This window comes from Penicillium oxalicum, chromosome V (genome assembly GCF_001723175.1).
Source record: "Penicillium oxalicum strain HP7-1 chromosome V, whole genome shotgun sequence".
Classification (NCBI taxonomy): domain Eukaryota; kingdom Fungi; phylum Ascomycota; class Eurotiomycetes; order Eurotiales; family Aspergillaceae; genus Penicillium; species Penicillium oxalicum.
Genome location: NC_064654.1, coordinates 129,302 through 150,126, shown reverse-complemented (window position 1 = coordinate 150,126; position 20,825 = coordinate 129,302). Strand labels below are relative to the sequence as shown.

The 20,825-nt window shown below is 49.3% G+C and overlaps 6 protein-coding genes across 6 annotated transcripts; 3 read left to right on the top strand and 3 right to left on the bottom strand.

Moving 5' to 3' along the window:
* Positions 1 to 772: 772 nt before the first annotated feature.
* On the top strand, positions 773 to 2,209 carry POX_e06184 (malate dehydrogenase; the record flags this gene model as incomplete). The annotated part of the gene is made up of 4 exons (XM_050115008.1): positions 773 to 896; positions 941 to 1,093; positions 1,234 to 1,478; positions 1,616 to 2,209. The coding sequence occupies 4 exons, from the start codon at positions 773 to 775 to the stop codon at positions 2,207 to 2,209; spliced, it is 1,116 nt and encodes a 371-aa protein (XP_049967468.1).
* A 719-nt stretch (positions 2,210 to 2,928) lies between these two features.
* On the bottom strand, positions 2,929 to 5,927 carry POX_e06183 (uncharacterized protein; the record flags this gene model as incomplete). Its single annotated transcript, XM_050115007.1, has 3 exons — positions 2,929 to 3,087; positions 3,166 to 5,090; positions 5,171 to 5,927. The coding sequence occupies 3 exons, from the start codon at positions 5,925 to 5,927 to the stop codon at positions 2,929 to 2,931; spliced, it is 2,841 nt and encodes a 946-aa protein (XP_049967467.1).
* Positions 5,928 to 8,191: 2,264 nt separating this feature from the next.
* POX_e06182 (uncharacterized protein) lies at positions 8,192 to 8,486 on the bottom strand (the record flags this gene model as incomplete). Its single annotated transcript, XM_050115006.1, has 2 exons — positions 8,192 to 8,346; positions 8,408 to 8,486. The coding sequence occupies 2 exons, from the start codon at positions 8,484 to 8,486 to the stop codon at positions 8,192 to 8,194; spliced, it is 234 nt and encodes a 77-aa protein (XP_049967466.1).
* Positions 8,487 to 12,480: 3,994 nt separating this feature from the next.
* On the top strand, positions 12,481 to 13,520 carry POX_e06181 (putative leucine aminopeptidase 2; the record flags this gene model as incomplete). Its single annotated transcript, XM_050115005.1, has 2 exons — positions 12,481 to 12,552; positions 12,621 to 13,520. The coding sequence occupies 2 exons, from the start codon at positions 12,481 to 12,483 to the stop codon at positions 13,518 to 13,520; spliced, it is 972 nt and encodes a 323-aa protein (XP_049967465.1).
* Positions 13,521 to 13,543: 23 nt separating this feature from the next.
* On the top strand, positions 13,544 to 14,023 carry POX_e06180 (uncharacterized protein; the record flags this gene model as incomplete). Its single annotated transcript, XM_050115004.1, has 1 exon — positions 13,544 to 14,023. The coding sequence occupies one exon, from the start codon at positions 13,544 to 13,546 to the stop codon at positions 14,021 to 14,023; it is 480 nt and encodes a 159-aa protein (XP_049967464.1).
* Positions 14,024 to 17,809: 3,786 nt separating this feature from the next.
* On the bottom strand, positions 17,810 to 18,543 carry POX_e06179 (uncharacterized protein; the record flags this gene model as incomplete). The annotated part of the gene is made up of 3 exons (XM_050115003.1): positions 17,810 to 18,035; positions 18,108 to 18,392; positions 18,434 to 18,543. The coding sequence occupies 3 exons, from the start codon at positions 18,541 to 18,543 to the stop codon at positions 17,810 to 17,812; spliced, it is 621 nt and encodes a 206-aa protein (XP_049967463.1).
* Positions 18,544 to 20,825: the final 2,282 nt, after the last annotated feature.

Sequence of the window (20,825 nt, the reverse complement as noted above, 5' to 3'; positions counted from 1 at the left end):
AAGCATGGATGCAATCGGTCATTCAACATTTCCACCTCCGGGTATACCCTCTATCATTTCGAGAATGAGCCTGGCAACCTAGTGGTAATAAGTGAAGTATTTCTAACAGGAATTCTCAATCACTTCCTTGGTCGCTCACCAGGCAGAGTCCTTGTCGGTACAAGAGATGTGCGCGCGGTATACTTGTAGTAGTAGTACTATTAGACTAATTACATCTATTACTGCATGTACCGAGGCTTTCCGCGCTTTTGTGTGGACGCTTACCGTATTGATTGGTACCCGTGCCGGAGAAGATCACTATCATCAGTGGCCTACATGTGTATATGGTGTTACTGCCAGTGGAACGAGGAGCGGAAGCACAGGCAATGTGTATGCAATTGTCAAATGAGGCTGTTACCGGGGATCAAATCTCGTGCGGGTGAAGGGAGGTAATTTAGATAGCATCAGCACGGCTGTCTTGTACAGTACATAGGAGGATACACATTACACTGTATGGTATGACCGTGTGCCAAGTGTCATCCAGTGTCAAGTACAGAGTACAGTAGTACATCAGCTCAATTTGCACTGGCAATGCTGTTGACAGTCCACACCGAATCGGCTGAAAGGGACGTGCCTCCCACAGTCCGGTCGCTGGTGGATCCCCGTGCCCGCTTTTCCGCTTTCTCCCAACTTCCACCTTTCCCGTCCCCAAACGGCCTCTTCCGTTCTTTTCTTCTTCTTCCTCTTTCTTTCCTTCATCCCACCTCCCTCGATCCCAATCCCTTCTTTCATCATGTTTGCCGCTCGTCAGACTTTCAACCTCTTCCAGAAGCGTGCCTTCTCGGCCTCCGCTAGCCAGGTGTGTCTCCCTCCCGCTCGCCGACTCTCAATGCCCTATGCAGCTTCGACTGGCTTGAGTGCGCGGGTTCTTCCTGATTCTTCCGATATTTCCATGCTACAGGCACTAACGTCTTTCTTTCGCCCTTCCCATCACAGGCCTCCAAGGTCGCTGTCCTCGGTGCTGCCGGTGGCATTGGCCAGCCTCTCTCTCTGCTGCTGAAGCTCAACCCCCGTGTCTCTGAGCTCGCCCTGTACGATATCCGTGGTGGACCCGGTACGTCGATGTCATCAATGAAGAATCCATTGACCTTCATCTACCCTTGCGCTTCGTCATCCGGTCCAATTGCGGTCTCAATCGTGCTTCTGCGTAACCATACTTTCAAACTAGACTGCTAACAAACAACCCTTCAACAGGTGTCGCTGCCGACCTGAGCCACATCAACACCAACAGCACCGTCACTGGCTACAACCCCGATGCTGCCGGCCTCAAGGAATGCCTGGAGGGTTCTGAGATCATTCTCATTCCCGCCGGTGTTCCCCGCAAGCCTGGCATGACCCGTGACGACCTGTTCAACACCAACGCCTCCATCGTCCGTGATCTTGCCAAGGCTGCCGCCGACGCTGCCCCCAAGGCTCACGTCCTGGTCATTGCCAACCCTGTACGTGTTTACCCTCTTGTGCTCGGCGACTCGGTCATCGAGATCAAAAGCCCGTGTCCTGCGATTACCAATTGCACTTAATATCTGATTGGTTGGCTTGAACCTATTCATTTACTTACCCCTTTCTCATCTTGCAGGTCAACTCCACTGTGCCCATCGTCTCTGAGGTGTACAAGTCCAAGGGTGTCTACGACCCCAAGCGCCTGTTCGGTGTCACCACCCTCGATGTCGTCCGCGCTTCCCGCTTCATCTCCGAAGTCCAGAAGACCGATCCCGCGAACGAGAAGGTCACCGTCGTTGGTGGCCACTCCGGCGTGACCATCGTTCCCCTCCTCTCTCAGTCCAACCACGCTTCTATCTCCGGTGAGACTCGTGACGCCCTCGTCAACCGCATCCAGTTCGGTGGTGATGAGGTCGTCAAGGCCAAGGACGGTGCCGGCTCTGCCACTCTCTCCATGGCCATGGCCGGTGCTCGCTTCGCTGAGTCCCTCCTCCGCGCCGCCCAGGGCGAGAAGGGTGTCGTTGAGCCCACCTTCGTCGAGTCTCCCCTGTACAAGGACCAGGGCGTTGACTTCTTCGCCTCCAAGGTCGAGCTCGGCCCCAACGGTGTTGAGAAGATCCTCCCCGTCGGTGAGGTCAACGAGTACGAGCAGAAGCTGATCGACACCTGCCTCGTCGACCTGAAGAAGAACATCCAGAAGGGTGTTGACTTCGTCAAGGCCAACCCTTAAATAATGTCTCCTTCTCTTATCACTTTGTAAAACTACCCCACCTCTACCCATCTTTCCTGGTTCAGTGAGTCTTGGATGACGGGAAAAGATGGCCCATGTACTTTTAGATCGATATGCATGCCATAATCAATGTCGGTCTTGAAGCACCGTTATCTAATTGCCCTCTGTCGTAGATCCAAGGTTGCTCCGCCTAGCCAATCTTTGTTTTTATACTCGGCCGTAGAAATTCTTCTATGCGTGTGATAAACCCGTGAATTCCACTTCTACCGTCGACCCCTGGCTTGCTCCCAGAAAAATCGCCATTTGATCAGAGAAGCGTATACTGGGAAGGAGTCAGCCTCTGCACGGGTTGGTTGACCGTTGTCTTCAAACCTTCGCCAAAGTCGCAATGCTCGCTATGGGGTTTAGCTCCTGTGGACATTACGACCTAATCTAGTGAGGATGGGTCAGTCCTGTCGTATTGATATGCATTATCACTAGGCATTTTTGTAATACAATTGTGTGCCCACAGCACTCTCCATCCTTGCAAGATCCTTCAAACTCCGGTCATGAAGACGGAATTACGTCTGCCATGAGAAACCCCCATCCTCGCCCCACCAAAGTAAAATAATAAAGCAAGTAAATAAGAGAGAGAGAACAGAAAACCAGTGGGGTACCGCAACGAACGCCCGAGAAAAGCGGTGGCTAAGTCATTGGACCAAGTCCGAGATGACACCATGTTAGGTGTAGCTACGCATAGCATCCAGATACCCAGACCCACCTCGGAGGTCCTGGTCAAAGGCCTTTGCAACCTCGAGCACACGTTCTATGTGACTCATTGAAAGGGCGTTGCCTTCACTTACGGCAAGTGCCTGCGCGGTGCGGACTGAGTTTTTGATCTGGATGTGTGATGTTAGCATATTGTCTCGGGCGATTCGATGATGTGGGTGATTGAAGTCAGTCTCCATCCGACTTACCTGACGACCATTCAAGGTATGCCGAGCGAGAACGTTGTAGTCAGCCTTAGTAAAGTCGGCGACCTTGGCTCCTCCAATGGTGCGGACTCGATCGAGGAAAATCTTCCACACACGGCGTTTTGCCTCCACGGTGAGATCCTCGTAACGCAGTGCAACGTGGATGCGAGACTGGAATGCATCATCAAACGCCTCCACTCGATTCGTAGTCAGGAAGAGAATACCTTGAAAATATTCCAGGAGACGCAGGAAGATGCTAACGAGTGCATTGCGGTGGATATCGTGGGTAGTCCGCCTTTCTAGGAACACATCTGCCTCGTCGAGCAACAGCACTGCGCCCCAGGAGTGTGCGACGTCGAGAATCTTGTTCAACTCGGCTTCCAGAGTGTGGGGATCTGTTCCTAGCTCACCCGCGCTGACCATGTACAGAGGTCGTTTGAGCAGATCCGCGATTCCTTCGGCCGTGAGGGTTTTACCAGTACCGGGAGGACCGTGAAGCACCGCCACGAGACCCTTGCCTTTGCCTTGAACCACATCATCAATGTTCTCTGCAGCATGGAAGGTGTGCGATTCGACCAAGGCCTTGACAATGGTTTTGTGATCTTCGGGCAGGACGAGCGACTCAAAGGCTTCAGCGTTCCACTTGATGTCGCTAACTCCGGAGACGGTGAACTCAAGCCAAAGCTTCTCGTTGAAAGAAAAGCCGAAGACAACGGAGCTGGTGATAAGAAGCTCCTCGTCGGCGAAGTGACGATCCTCAGGATCGTTAGCGGAGTCTCCTTCAAGACGATCAAATTTCTCCCGCTGAGCTTCATCGCAGTCCTCGTCAAACTCAGTGGCAACGAGGTGAGCAGTCTTCTCAGCGTCTTGGATCCATTTGCATTGGCCGTGAAGGGTCACGGGTGAGCTTCCTTCATTGATGTCAGAGTTGAAGCCATCGCTTAAATGGCGATTTTCACTATCAAAGCGCAGGCCGTCACTCGTTCGTGCATCAGGCGCATCAAACGACTCCGCGTTCCCAGACGGAAATGTACCGACAGGATAATTCGGGTTGATACGTCGATGAGTCGCCGGATCGATCACAATTCTTCCTTCGATGTTCACCTTGATGGCTACGGGGCTTTTTTTCTCGTAAAAAGCCATGCCTTTGTAGAAGCAGTAATTCATGCCCTGAAGAGCTACGAAACGCTTACCACGCTCAATCAATCGAGCTCGCAGTGTGTCAGCATCGCGGTGATACTGCAGGGGATAGCAGGCTAGACTGGTAATCTTTCGCGCTCCCTTGAAGAATTCCACCTCGGATGTTATAGCACCGAAGCCAAAGCTCTTGCCGTCATATTCAAGGTATCGGCCTTCCACGTTGTACCATTGGCCGCGCGGAAAGGATGACTCCTTCTGCGCATACTCGATCTTGAACGCGCGGGGCTCATCCTGGTTCTCGTATGTCGTGGTGTACACGATTGTATTAGGCTTGTAGAGCGCCCAAAGAAGGTCAAAGGTAATTGTGTTCGCCTCCAGTAACGGAATGAGCATCTTTTTGACATCTGCGTAATCGGTATCCAGATATCCGATCAAAAGCTCCAGATGAGCAGCTTTTGTAACGGCAGCCTTTCGTAGTTTTCTCTCCTCCAAACGAGCCTTCTCTTTGAGCCCCTTCATGTGCTGACGAGTCTCCTCGAGGTAGAGGAACAGCATGTTGGGATCTATCGCGGCGGGTTCCTGCACCAAACTCACGCCTTTGACTCCATCCAGAATCTCTCCGAGGGCATCACGGAGACACTTGCTCCTGATCTCCACAACCGTCTCCAGATATTGATTTTCCCAATTGAAATTGCGTCGGACAGTGAAGATGTATTGTTCCCAGTTTCCGGCGTCGGGGTCATTGGCCGTTTCCGTGAGCTTAAAGTTGTGAGTCGTACTATCCCAGACTTTTGAAAAATCAAGTCAGCCTACACACTTCTCGTGGAACACAAGATCCCTCGTCTGAATACCAGAAAGGGTGACTTACTCTGATCAACACGTTTGAAAGCAATTTCGGACAGCAAATTCTTCCTGGCCGGTGATTTACCCGATACCCTATCAGGCTGTTGATCGATACAGCCTTCTTCGGGCTGAGGTCGGGAGTCGACGGCATGCTTTTGCAGCAATAGTCCAGCGAGAACTTTTTGAAGAGCCTTTTGATCCACGCCCAGACTTGCAGCCATGCCATCATTTTCGAATTCCACGGATTCTACTTCAGAGCTTGTGCTGTCGTCGGAACTCTTATTCGAATGCTTTGGTTTGCGCGACTTGGCCTTCGCCTTGAGGAACTGTTTCTTTTTTGCCTTCTTCTGCATATGCTTCTTGCGGTTCTTTGAATCTTGGCTTATGCTGTGTGTCTTTGTCTTGGGATCAAATGGCTCAAGTTTGCGACGAGCTGTTTCAAAGACGATCGTGTCAATATGATCAGAGGAAGAAGGAGGCGCCGGGGTCTCGGAATCTGACGAAGAGCTTCCGATCAGATTAATCTTTTGGATCTTCTCTTTGCTAGATTTATCCTTGCCGCGGTGTTTCTTGTTCTTGGGCCTCTCATCTTTTGTCTCATCGTTCGCTCGCTCCTCATGGACGGTGGAAGAGACACTGGTGGTCTTTTCTGCGGCAACATTCACCGGAGATGTATTCGTGTTTGCGACATCTCCAGTCTTGTTGCAATTGGCGATCTTCTCCGAAGAAGAACGGATGACCTCGTGCCCGATTTCTGCGGGCTCCGTTGGTGGCTCCGCCATCGTGTCGGCAGCCGCCTCTGGGCCTGCTCGGGTAAGTTGAGCTTGACTTTCGGGAGCTGGGATTAATATCCAGTGGAGAACGGCGTAGAGGTGGAGGGCTCGGGTGGTTAATGGTAGCAGGACTTTTGGCGAGGGAGGATACGGAGCAAAATTAACGATTGTGATCGAGTTTGTTGCGGACTCTGTGAGAGAGCTTGCAAGAATAAAGACTCCGCAGAAGGGTCTGATCGTGGAGCCTCCAGCAGAAGCTTGATTCTCTCGAATGGATTCTCTGCGCAAAGTGGAAGCGCAAGAAAGTAATCGATGTGAGTAAAAAAGAAGTTGTGAGAAAGGAAATGAGTGCGGAACAGATCAATAGAGATCCCTGATACCCAGGCAGATGGTGGAAAAGGTAAGTTCTGGGTGCTGAGCAAGAAGATTGCAAGAAAGAGAAAAAGAGAAAAAACTCGGAGAAAGAGCTGATATTCTCCTAGGAAGAGGTAATGAGAATGATGGGAGGTGTAGCTTAGGGGAAGAGAAAAGCAGTTTCCGGTCCATGTCGGAATCGCCAAGCATACGGATTGTCCATGCGCCTCAAGCGTAACGCCAGCAATGAAAAGTATTCAACGAATTGAGACGCACGCTTGTTCTCGCTTTGTTATCCGAAATGAGTAGACTCGGTCTAATAAGATGCACTCGTATAATCTGTGCATTACTAATCTTTCCACGGAAGCTCACTGCGGATCAGTATTTTCATAGAAGCCTAACTGTTCGTTTGTGGAGCTCAGCTGTATGCAGCCGCGGCCTGCAGGCTTCTCCAGCTTTACTGGCATCTCTTTGGCTACCTCTCAGTTCATGTGGAAGGCCATAAAAAATCTGCCGCCACTCAAGTGCCAATCAGTAATGCCCACAAGGTAGGAGCGATGCGCTGTCCCCTGTCACCATAGATTCTTAGTGCAGGGCGTGATGTGTTCGAGAAGCCATGTAGTGAAGCACGAATCGTGAAATCCTTGCCTCAAGACTGGTCAGCTCTAGGACTGGGGGCGGGGGAGGGGTTTGGCATCCTGCATAGAAGCCATTAGCGTGGTTTGGCGCGTTGTCGAAATTTTCATTCGCTGCTGCTGCGCTGCGGCTCCGTCTCTTCTTTATCAAAGGGCCTGATTACACTTAATTAGCGGAATCGGCGCATTGAGATGCAAATCTAAACACAAAGTACTTGATAAATTAAGAACAAAATGTTCGTGGCACACAGGTCGGACTAAAATCTGTGCTATGGAGGAGTGGACAAGGTGAGACTGACAAGGACGGCCACAGTAGTAGTTGTCATCCGGCAGATTGCTGATTCACCACATATCACCGTACAAAGACAAACCCTGACCGTCGTACTCACCTTAACTCAATCTGATAAGCTAAGTAAAATTGTACTTTGAAAGCCCAAGGTCTCGTTTTACGCTGTACAGAGGCTCTGTGGCCGTAATAGACAATTCCTATACAGGAGAATAGGAATCGCTTGAACGGTCAAATTTACCCATGTGAAGCTATGACCTGTGCTTATGGCAAAGTTAACGCTGAGATGCTTTGCCACTAGTAATACCCAACTTCATTTGCAATTTTCAGTCTTGTGCAGCTAAATAAAAAGTCTAGTTCCGTTATGATGATTTAAGTAAATGGATGACAGAGTATGAATAGTCTAACGAGGATTGAAGCATTTACCGCGATAGCATACTTTTAAAGGTCTTCCATAGGCTAATGATTTCACACTGTTCAAGATAGAAATACACATATAGAAATTGTGAGTTCACGCCTACAACATTGTATGGGAGATTTTTGCTTTTTTACTTGTCTCGACATCACAACCTAGATGAAGTGCATATGGGCGCATGGAGTAGACCAGGTAGTCAAAGAACATATCTTGACTTTCCAGACCTCCTGATAACTGAGATCAAAAACTTACTGCTTGGAATTTGGATGGCATCGACTATTTGCCCCACACATTCTTGGGAACCAACCAAGAGTATGTATGGCTCATTCTGGGTATCTCTCTACATCAAAAATGAAGAGAACACTTTCATATTAGCTATGATAATTCCACTTGAGGTTTGTGGAGAATCCATCAATTTAAGGTTGATTGCTTATCGATTGTGGAATGTTGCACTATATTGTAAAGACTGACTGAGGTATTCATAACTCGGGGACCGAATTAAGAAACTGAATGCATCTGGTGGAGATTAAAGATCTCAGAAGACGGCATAGTCAGATTCAAAAAGCTGTTTAAGCTTTGGGAATCACCATCCTCGCCCGCCACCACCTGGACCCCATCCGTAACCGGGATGGCCCCAACCAGGATGACCCCAACCTCCATTCCAACCACCCCAGCCAGGGCCCCAGTGCTGGCCATTCTGATTGTTATTTTGTTCATTTTCAGCTCGCTTCATCATATCTATATTATAGTGGTGAGAAGAGCGCATGATTTCGGGATCAGAATTGACGTTTCAACGTACCTGGGTCAGAACCAGAAGCTGGGGCTGCTAGAGTCACCCCGGCGAGACCCACTAGGACAGCCAAGTATTTGAATTGCATGGTCTTTGAATGAGTAGAAAAACATGAGTCGTAGGTATAAGAATTAATATAGGAGAGAACACTGGGCTTACTTATGGTGAAGTCAATCGGAACTGAGAGTGTTTTTTCTTTTTCCACTAATACTGGTCTTGATCTGCATTGCCTTAGCTTCTTATATAGGCCACGATCGATGCTTTTTGTTGCAAGACTCGGAAAACTTCTCAGCCAAGAAATATTGGTATACTCTCCGAAGATGCGAAACGTGACACTGCTTCTGCTCAACAAGGGTTTGAGATATTCTCGGTTGGACACTGCCCAAGTTCTTCTTCTTGTGGAAGTTTGATCCATGAAGCAAACAAACTAGTCCAGCATCATAGACCTCATTTCTTTAACTGACGAGGCTTAAAACTATTGAATTACTGTCTGAGAAATTTTGAAAAACCTGGATGCAGTAACTGGCCTTTTGAAAGAAACTCAAATTCCAATGATTTCAATAAAATACTTGTTCAACAGGGTTGATAAGTGACCCTATGTACTACCTAGTACCCCAACAAACTCATAAGACAAGAGAGGCTAAGACGCACATAATGGGCAGTTCAGAATTCAGATCTGTCTTCGATGTACTATGCCAATGACTTTGATTGATTGAGACAGGCTGTTCTCAAGCCAAGCAGCCTTTGTATGGATATATCGTCTACTTTTTGGTAGATAAGGTGGTTGGCTTACCTCTTTGAAAAATCCATGAGATTCATACCGATGAGAGTCTATTTTCTGAGGTACTTGATCCGCGCCAATACCTCCGACGACTGCGTTGGTCCCGTCGTCTAAGAACAAAGATCTGATGGACTGATGAAGGCTCCAAAGAGTCTAGTGAAGTGGTGACGATCCGAGGCCATGTATGACGAGACAAACAATAGGAAATACCTGCACTGGACATTTTTTCGCCAGGCGTGGTTTCCAAGGCTTGGGATCATTGTTACCATGAACTATTCTACTCGAGTCCACCAACTGCTCGAAGACCTAACACGATTAGCGAAGTCATTGTTTTGGATTCGTTGATTGGGAACAGCATTGCGAGAAGCCCAGAAATTATTTGAAATACTTGCGAATAATATCGTCTCCTAGATGCCGAGAACACAGTGACAAGTCTTGGCTGTCAGCAAGTGTTCGTAATGTGGCAAAAGTGTTCTTCGTCGCCTGTGAGACATCCGTCTGACTGGGCCTTCCCTGCTTTGGGCTGGGTACCAGCACCCCAAGAGCAGTTTGGATTCTGTCAAGCACAAGCAATTTTTTCTTAGAGATATCCTAACTCTTGACTTGGCTACGTAATTTTGGCCTGCTGGTGGAGGGTAGATAATGGCTTTGCATTTTTTGGGTCATCATTATGTCAAGAATGAGTAGCGCATAGGCCCAGAGGTTCGAATAACGGAAAGCTTTCTCAATGTGCGACCTCGGTTCTCATAGAAATGCCAGGGGAAGTAGTAATCAAGTCCATAGAAATTATGCAGCCATAGTCGATATGACAGTTCAAAATCAAAACTTATTCACACATTACACCACTGCCTCATCGCCTTTGATGAAGTTTTCTAAACATGGCCCCCTCCTCACCTATAAAACCGCGTGGGAGTTGTCTTTTTTGGTCCAATGTGAGGTACGCTCACTTTTTCCTAGTCTTCCTCCCTTCTCTGTTGGCTTGATCTGCTGCGAGGTGACTCAGCCTCATCAATCAGAAGGACGGTTGCTAAGATGGCGTCGCCTGCGCCCACAAAAGAGTTGTGTCTTTAGAATCTATCAAAATATGCGTAATGACACTTAAGGCTACCTCTGGAAGTACCACCCTGATGCTTCGGTACATTAACGCTTATAATGAAAGATAGCTCCTTGAACCTATGTGGGCGACGGGAAGACAAAAAATGGAGGGATCTCGAGAAAAATGTGACCCAGGAGGCTCACATCGATTCACGGGGCTCAGAAGACCATAATCACCTGCATCTACCCCAATGCAAACGCGATCACAACTCTGGCAGCCATCACACTGAACGGGTTGACCAAATTTTGTGTGAAGCATGTCAGTCGGCCAGAAGCGCTCTTCTAATCAATCACCTTATCAAAGTTACGGGCTACAGGCCGGGCATTAGTAAGAAAGAAAAAGGTGGAGTCATGCCCGGTAGCAATAATGATTTTGAAGGTAGTGGAGCTCTTAACGCAGTCAGATAGATTTCAAAAGAGGATACATAAGATCAGACAGATGAATTATATGTTGGTCGAAGTATTTATTACTGATTGTGCCTAGGTACTTATTTACGATAGCTTGTATCGCTTATCAAGAACTATCAGATGCTCTCCGCATCAGTAAAAATTTATTTTACTTCTTTGCACCTGAGTACCCACAGTCTGTTCGGTAGGTACACCATGATATTCAAAAAAGGATGGGCCTAACACAGGGTAGGCAAGCCAACGTGGCCCAAGTACGTACTCTTTGTAGCTCTTAGCGACCCGATTCGGTGCTGTAGAGGAGCTGATAGCTAGAACATGACCTTTCCCGCGGTAACTTGACACCGTGTGGTGGATTGAAAGCTGGAGAAAGTTCCACGGCCATCAGGGATCAAATCACTTCGTCTTACTTCAAGAGGCAGACAGATCAAAGATTATTCAACTCAATCAAAGCCGTGTCTCCCGACTGATGTCTATTCTGATGCCATAGAAAATGAGATCCCTGTTATTAGCTGCAGTCTAGCATGCACTCCGGCTGATGTCTTGCAATTCTGAAAAAAAGATAAATCGGGGCTGTGAGAGTGACTGAAGCATTTCGCATTCACGCGGGTTGGTTGACGAGGCACGGGCGTCACATGACGGACCTGCTCGTCACCTGGTTCCAAATGTTAGCCGCACCGCACAATTACCCATGCAGCCGAGGCGATCTACCCAGGTCCAGTATCCTGACGTACTCAGAACCAGGCAAAGCAATTACGTATCGCATTTTATGAATTGACTCGGAGAGAGTTGACCCCTCGCGCCAATATCCGACCCCTCATTTTACATCAGGGCACGGTATATGCGCCTAACTTGGCAACGGCCGAGGGATCAGATCGCGAACATCTTGGCAGCTTGACGACATGCATCTCCACGGCTTCCAGACTCTCACCCGCATGTTGGCTGAGAGATGTGTGGCCAGGCTGTATCGAAAGGCCTAGAGACCCAGTTGGTGTGGCTATGTTGCCATTTCTTGCGTTTGCATTGCGACATTCTGGGGAACCTCGAGCCCAGTAGCGATGAAACAATTCATCGGAACAACTCACACCATAGCTCTGCAGATCTAAATCCCTTGAGCCTGGCTGTCTTCCCTTCGATGATGGCCAGCACGAAGAAAATCATGAAAGCATGGCAGATTGATAATTTTGCGATGACTTTTAGCCCCTCGCACCCTTCTCTCGTCCCGACTCTTGGCAAATTTCAGTCGGCAGGTGTGCGCGTGCAATGGCCCCTCGAATCACAATCGAATGCGGGGTAAATAACATGGCCTTCGCATGTACGAGAAGCGATAGGAAGCAGTAAATGGGCTCACTTTATCCCCACCGCGATAAGCTAGCTGGAGTGTCCTTCCACTTTCGAAGGCCATCTCCGGGCGCCAAGGGCAAGGGAAAGAGCAGCAAGGGTAATCTCAACAGGTCGTGACCTTCTGAAGAAGCGCGGTCACTGCGCTGTTGCTGCGGTCGTTGCAACCCAAGCACTTCCCTGTGCCAAGTGCCGTCGGGGGTCCGCATCGAGATACGGCTCAACAGGAGAGCCGGCCCAATCATTGACATTGCTGCGTGATGCCAAGAAAGGCCCGCTTCTTGGCTGGGGTCCCGCATGGCTGACGATCAGAACCATATCGGAAAGACCTCGTGTTGCGCTCCCTAGCTATCGGTATTTCCTCTGGAGGGGAGGGAGGGACGGATCGACATAAATAGGGACTTTTTCCACTTCCACGAAATATGGATCATCAACCAAGCAGCCGCAATTCCTCGCCAATATGAAATGGTTTTTGCTTCTATCGCATCTTTCTCTGGCGGTCGCCGGGTCGAAGAAGCCCCTGGTTTCGACGGTATGCAAACCGACATGAAGTCACCAAGCTCTCGACTTGTATGAAATTGTACTGACACCACTTCACAGGACGAGCTCATGGATCATATCAAATTGAGTGATTTGTTGAAGGGAACCCAGCGGCTAGAGAACTTCGCCTATTCGCATCCCGAACGCAATCGTGTCTTCGGCAGTAAGGCGCACAACCAGACAGTCGACTACCTCTATAATGAGCTGAAGAAGACTGGCTACTACGACGTGTACAAGCAGCGCCAGGTGCACACCTGGACTAAGTCAACGGCCTCCCTGTCAACCGCTGGCACTGCTTATAACGTCTCGGCGATGACCTACAGCCCTAGCACTGATGTGACTGGGGATCTTGTGGTTGTGGCTAATCTGGGCTGCTCCGCCGACGACTACCCTGCAAGCCTGGCCGGCAAGATTGCCCTCGTTAGCCGTGGAGAATGTTCCTTCGCTGAGAAGTCGGTGCTTGCGTCTGCTGCCAAGGCCACCGCTGTTTTGGTCTATAACAATGTCCCTGGCTCCCTTGCCGGAACCTTGGGTGGTGTCACTCCCGAGAAAGGCACTTATGCACCCATTGGAGGTATTTCCCAAGCTGACGGCCAGGCTTTTGTGGAATCCGCCGGCAAGGGCACTGTGACAGTGACCCTTAAGATTGACAGTCAGGTGGAAGACCGTGTGACATTTAACGTGATTGCTGAGACCAAGGAGGGTGACCACAACAATGTCGTGTCTCTGGGGGGTCACACTGACTCCGTAGAGGCTGGCCCTGGTATCAACGATGATGGTTCCGGTATCATCGGCAACCTTGTCGTCGCCCGCGCGCTGACCAAATATCGCGTCAAGAATGCTGTGCGTTTCTGCTTCTGGACTGGCGAGGAATTCGGTCTTTTGGGAAGCGAGTACTACACCTCCAACCTCAGCCAGGAGGAGTTGGCCAAGATTCGCCTGTACCTCAACTTGACATGATCGCCTCTCCCAACTATGCACTTATGATCTACGACGGTGATGGAAGTGCGTTCAACTTGACAGGACCGGCCGGTTCTGCTCAGATTGAGAAGCTCTTCGAGAAATTCTATAACTCGCAGAAGAAGGCCCACATCCCCACTGCCTTCGACGGCCGATCCGACTACGACGGCTTCATTTCGCGAGGCATCCCCTCTGGTGGTCTGTTCACTGGAGCCGAGGGCATCAAGACGCAGAAGGAGGCTGAGATGTTTGGCGGTGAAGCTGGTGTGGCTTACGATGTCAACTATCATGCGGCTGGGGACAACACAACCAACCTCAACCACGAGGCTTTCCTGCTTAACACCAAGGCCACAGCATATGCCGTGGCTACCTATGCTCGAGATGTCTCCTCAATCCCTAAGCACAATGCTACCAAGACCCGTCGCTCGATCTACAAGCGGTCCCCTTCTGCTCACGTGCACACGAAGAACACCGGGTGCTTCCACTCTCTGGTCTCGATCTAGGTCCAGCCAGAGTTGAGGGGAAAATGAAAACATCCCGACCCCAGGGCAAGGGGAGGAGGCATTTCTGACGCTGGAAGTTTCTCCTGAATTCTAGCAAGCTAGAATACATGCGGTTCTCTCATCTAATCCCGCGGATTCTGTGAGCTTTGACCTTGACATGACTGAAAATGAACATAAATGAACCATGCTGTACATGCATATTCAATAATGACAGCGCTTTTCCTTTTGAAGAGCAAGAAGACCTTTGACCCTTGATTACTTACCGAAGGACTAGAAGCACTCGGCAATGTCTACACTCATGTAATTCGTACAGCACCGGCAATTGAAAAGGGAAGGGCCCTCGAGCGCGAGCCAGACTGATTTCTGATTTGATTTCAGCCTTTTCCCGTTTAAAGGCCTGCGTAAGTGTCGGTTCTTGAAGGGAGAAGGGGCTTTGACAATCAAAAGCCAAATCCTACAAGATTTTTCAAAGAAAAAACTTACCTGAAATGATGGGGGCCCAGTTAGAAATGAACGAGGGCATAACTCGTGAACGAAAAAGTCCTCATTTTCATGAGTACACATTACTCATCCTAATTTTCACTCACAGATACGAGCGAGAGAGTCAGACACCAGCACTGAGATTGTGTTCCCTTTCCAGAGCTTCTATCGCCATAAGGATCTCTAGGAGACTGCCAAACTTTCGTTGAATATTGGAAGTCTGGATGAATGTCACAATTCGCATGGGAGGTTTTCCTGTGCAAAGCAGATGGTATGATTCCACGCATGATTATATAAATTTGTTCATTCCCATGTCGGCCCGATTATCTTATGATTCCAGTCTTCTTGATGCCGAAAGTCTCCCCTCAATGATGAAGCATCTTTGCAAATGAATGTGTTTCTTGTATCAGACAGATTAAGCTAACCCATCCTCTGACACCCCTGGCAATCATCTTGCAACGTCACTTTAATAAAAAGTTCCATGTCCTTCCTTTCACGATTATCCGGTATAATATAACCCATATGGATGCGGCGGTGTAGCCAGGTACACTTTCTTGACGCGCGCATAATACAATGTCAAAGCAGTCAATCTCATCAAAATTTCCTATTATACAATATAAATATGGCCACAAAGCACGCATCTGAGTAAAAGTGGCACAGGCACGTTCAGGATATATTGCGGTATTAATTTATTTTTCTTTATCTCTTCTATCATACACGAATCTGTCAGGCCTAAGGCCCGATTTGCCGGTAGCACACTTCCTAGGATCGGGGCGTATCCTCCTTGCTTGGTCTCATTCGACAGCCCCCGTACCTCCTTGTTTCTGGTTCCTTCTGTAGCTAGAGGATCAGCAGTATTGTAAGAGGCCCGTGAGCACTCGCAAGCATCCGCAGGCACTAGGCCTGCATGGTAGATTAGCTATATGCTCCGAAATTGGCTAAGGAGCTTAGTTCGCTTCATAAATTCGACAGCCTTCGTCGCGTACTGCGTGTCCTGGAGGAACCTTAATAGGTTCCTTGGCGCCCATAGCAGCAGTTCCCGCCGTAGGTCGGTCCACTTTGGGCAATGGCAAAGCATATGGTCGACGCTCATCTGACCCCTGCCGTATCCACACCCCGAGGGGTCTTTATGCATATGTTGCGATATGAGGAACCAGTTCGGTTCTGCCAATAACTGCTACTTGAATATGACACGGGCAGAACACCTCGTTTTGGATGGGAATGAGCTTTATTTGCGTAAAGGAAAATACGATACTACGCTATCTTTTCAACCTAAGATAAAAAGCTCAGAAGACTAGAATGATCTAATACTATGGTATTTCCTGCTTATCTGAACTGCAGACAGCAATCTGGTCATTAAAAAACGACAAAAAACCACCGCCGTCAAACAAATACTACCTAATTGATGTCCCGAATGCATTAGGCTGGGAGCAAATTGAGAACAGTATGGCTATCTAAGATCCGCACCTGGTTTACAGGAGCCCCAATGCTCTGTGTTCAGGTACTTTTTGAATTTTTGAATTCCTGCGCCATCAGAAGACAATTTAGTCTGTAGTCACTTTATCTGTATTTGAAGTGATGAATCTCTGAAGGCTCACAGGCACAAGTGGTCCATATTTACCCCCGGGGGTTAACTTCTAGGATATGTCAGGGCAAACCGATGTCTCCATAACTTTTTTTCTCGGCAGGAAATGAACAAAGAGAATTCATTGCGCTACCTTCGGCCTCTCTCTTACAGAATTCAGAAGTTTAATGACTATCGGATCATTATATGCGCCCGTCGGAATCTACTTTTTCTCCCTGACGCTGCCCATATTTGAGGAAAGTTCATTCCCCCCCGGTCTACGTACTTGAAGTCCCTGAAAGTGAAAACAATTGCTCAACAGCAAAAATTTCCCCAGAGAATGAAGCACCTAAACCTGTTTAGTCATTCGAGCAAGGGTGCAACCGGAATCCTTTTGTCAAAAACCCACACGCTCTCACCATTCAACAGAGGGCCTTGTTGTCGCAGAATACTCGAATTCTCTCCGTGCCAATGTCGACTAGTTCTGAATGCTCGCAAGAATGACCAGTCTCAACCTCATTGTGTAATCTCAGCAATTCGGGGGCTGAGAGGCTACTTTGCCCCATTCGATGGAAAAGCGTAGTGGTTCACTAGCTGCATTTGATGAGACAAATTAGCTGCATAGAAGCTATGACGCCTTGCTGTCTTCGGCTAGAGTGACCGAGACTCCGAATTGGTCATTTTGCCCCAGCAGGCAGATTTCCTGAATTTACAGTATGACTCTGTATCTTGTATTAAACATTTTTGCTGATACGTTTCGACCAGAGATACATGGAGCTATAAAGGATCTGATTTGACCGATCATTTTGTCCTGATCGACATGACAGCACGAGCTCGCTTATAGCAGCGGCCCACGAGCGCAGATCACCGATCGGGTTTCATAACGGCTTGATTTGAAGGGTCCAAATCGATATTGATGTAAGGCGGTACTTCTGAGCAGGGATTACTGATTTCTAATCATCCAAAATGTCTATACTCGCCGCTTAGCAGGCTTATGGCCTACTATAGCATTTCGGAATGCGTCATGGTCCTTGACTTTCGTGGATTTACCCAGCTACTCCCGCAACCTTCCACCCATGTCCCAACAAAGATCGTCGAGTGATGGCGTTGCAAAAGTACTAAGTCCATCACAATACAAGCCTTTTGTCTTGAGCCCTCCTGTTTCTCTCAAAATGATATTAGTAAACCATGCCTGGCCCAGTCAAGACACAGCCGGTGTAACTCTTTGACTTCATGTCAGTTTCAACTTACTGACGGCGCCTCAGCCTCTTCTAGCAACCTTCATAAGTGTGGTAGTGAGCTTTATCGGATCTGAGGGATGGAACCTTATGACGGTTGAATAGCAATTCCGACATTTTATCGAGGTCATTTAGAAAGCATAGTGAGAGAGGGAAAGAGTCCATGGCATTTGATGGTTGTCATCGGAATCCATTCATGACAGGTTTTATGACATTGGGAAGGATTCGACGTGGCATTGGCTCATCTCGGAGAGGGGGAAAAAGGCCTCAGGGTTGGAAAGACCAAGAAGCAAATAGGTATTATATGAAGAATAACAAGTTCACCAACAAAGTGGGCGGGAGTCTGGAGAACTCGGGAACAGCTGTGGCCAGATGACAATGCGCTCACACGAAGAAAACTGTACATAGGACTGCTCCGGAGAAGAGAAAAATAAGAGAATCCAGATGGGAAAAATAAAGAGGTGAACAGGAAAGGTAAGCTGTCACGTTCACTCTCCATCAGATTTATTCGTCGCAAGGACAGACGACCTTGGTCTTGGTGGTGACGATGGTCTTCACACGGGGCGCATCGGTGAGTTGGCTAGGAGCCGCAGTGATCACTTCGACCACGGAGGCAGTCGCGGTGGGAACCTCGCTCAAGGTCACAGGGTTGGAATAGTCTGAACACCAACCAATAGTCTTAGGCACAATTCCGGGCTTCACAGTTTTGGAGGTGGGCATGCTAGTGGTGCTAGATGAAGGAGCAGGGTGGACGTGGGAAGAGTGATGGTGGTGACGTTGGGGTGGAAGCGGTAGGGCTCACCGTGACATAAACGGTAGACGCCGGGCGCTGGGGCAAGTGGATGCCGTGGGCACCGGAGTGGGATCGACGCAGGCAGCGCCGTCCTTGGGGGCCTCAACGCTGAACTTTTCACCTTGTGCGTAGATGATGTACACATTGGTGCCGTTGATTCCGCTGATCTGGTAGCCCCATTCGGGGTTGGTGTCGCAGGGGATCTTGACGGAAGCGGACAGGTCCGAAGACGAGACGTCCATGGCCAAAGGCACGTAGGTAGGAGGCCAGGAGACAAAGTTCCACAGGTACAGACTGAACTTGGTAGGATCAGTATCGACGCTGGTCCAGTGAACGTCGACGGTGGAGCGGCAGTGACGGTCGAGTTGACCGTGGGGCTAGTGATATTGATCGCCGCGGCTAGCGAGCCGAGGGACAAGATCAGAGGAATTGCGGAGCGCATCATGGTGATTGCTTCAAGCGAGGCCGATCAGGTCGAAAAGCGCAAAAGAGTATTTGGTCTAAGAATGAAAAAAAGGGGAGGGGGGAAGGAAAGTGAGATGCCTTCTTTGAGGTAGAACGGAGGGTCTTGGTAAAGAGCGGATACTCGTCGGCGATCGCCTGGCGGGTGAGTTTGGGATAAATGAGCGACTGAAAGAGCGATGGGCTAGAGAAAGAGAAAAAGCCGTTGATGGAAAAGAGGAATCAGCAGGGCTAAGTAGTAGCTGGTCACCTGTTATGCATTAGCGTGTTAGTTGCCTAGCAGGAGGTCGGAATCTTGAGCACAGTCACCTTCCGGGGATCCATCCATTTAGCACCTCCTTGGCGCCCCCTTCCCACGATGAGGCCCCGCTGGCTTTGTTAAGATCATTTGCGGATGAAGCTAAAAAGAAGCCACTACACCCGCTTAAGGAGAGATTGCGGAGTTCATTTTATGAACACCCAATGATCGGCCATCAGAGGTTCAAGAAGGTCTTGGAAATGGGAAAGTTGGGACCTCTGGGGACGAACTCAGGTACCCGGGCTAGCTTGAGGGAAAACCATCGACCTCGGACCTGCCAAATAGTAATTCATACGGCCGCGAGTCACCGATCAGGTAGCATGGTTGGTCACAAGCAGTCTCTTAGGTGAGAGGAAAGGAGAAAAAAAAAAGAGGCAATGGCAATTTGCCCACAACCCAGTTCCTCGTGGGGTCAATGCAGAGGACTAATTGCTTGGCTCGTCCAGGATCTAGCAAGTAAATTGAGGCCGGAGGCTTCGGGCTGACACGCGAGATGTCGGTTGGGGAGCTAAGGGAAATTGCTTGTTGATGGGGAGCCTTTCTCAGTCAGCTCCGTGGGGCTAATCCCAGACTAAGTATGCAGTGTCTGCCATGCTGTCCCAGTCACAGCGCAGGAATCACGATAGACTGGATTGCCCTGGTCGGGGCTGTGAGCCAATGGCGCGAAATCCGGATCGCAGTTTCATGGAACCCCAGTGAGAAGCAGGGAGCAGGAGGAATGCTCTGAGTGCATTGTTCCTGACATTAAGTCGGGAAATGAGGCAGTCGAGGGGGGAACCCAGCGGCGGCCTGCCCGTTTGGTTCGAGTTACCCCTGAAATCTCCCGGTGGAGCTCTATGGGAAAGGGACCAAGGACCCATCACTACTGAACCCTACACGGACGAAAGCATTTTCTCAGATGGTTGGTCGAATCCTTATGGTCGGCATGACACCCGCAGGGTCCAGAGTTGGTCAGATATGGCGCCCAAAAGGCAGTGTGTGACGCCCTTCCGCGGTCTATATCACGACCAGAGCGTCGATGGTGGGAGCATGAATGCGATGTTTGTTGTGCTGAAATTCCTCTTAGCGCTTCTGGCACGTCTTCCCCACACGCGTGCACGTGCCGGGATTGCCCTGGCAGCCTCAGGCTGTCCTGAACCGGACGCTCCGCCGGCGGCCGAAGTGGTCTCGGGGGGTGAAAATGAACACAACCCATTACAAGGTATGTACGAAGTTACAGTCAGTTCAAATTCCAAGCGCGTGACAGAACCTAGATCAACATGAATGCACTGGACAGGATACATAGGTGAAACATGATCGAAATAAGCTGATTACATTTGTAATTAACATCGTAGCTGCTGGCAGCAATGTGAACCACCATCACGGGGACAGTGAGCCTCGAGTCATGCCATGCCCATTTTGGGCGAAATACACGAGTCACCAGTGTAGGGGCCCACTCTTGAGGTAGAGAATGGACCTCGGGCCGCTCCCCGAAATGATGGCGTGCAGCAGCGAAATTCAAGCTGGACATCTGAACTGGTGACAGACAGAATTCCATGGCCTCAAGCGCTGGAGAACATCACCCATTCATGATATTTTTTTTATAAATAGCCGCAAAGATCCCTACCGAAGGTAAAACAAGCATGTGCATATTACAATGATCAATTTCCGAAGTGCCTCTGGACTGAAAATGCCCAGATCCTATCGATGCTATCGATAACCCCCCGTGATCCATTGCTTAAATTGCTTCTGACCGTTCCAAGCAAAACCTCCGCATGACAGGACCCAATCCCAGTGAACCCTTTTAAACCCCCCCCACCGAATGATTACCCTCCACTCTTACCAGTAGGCGGCTTCTCAACGAAAGCTGTTATTTGCAACGGGCGCAAGCTGATTTTGGATCATGGATCTTTCCTACTACTGTACGCAGGACCTCTTTTTGGGCCCCAAGAACTTAACTTATGACGCCCACACAGCACCGGGGAGGG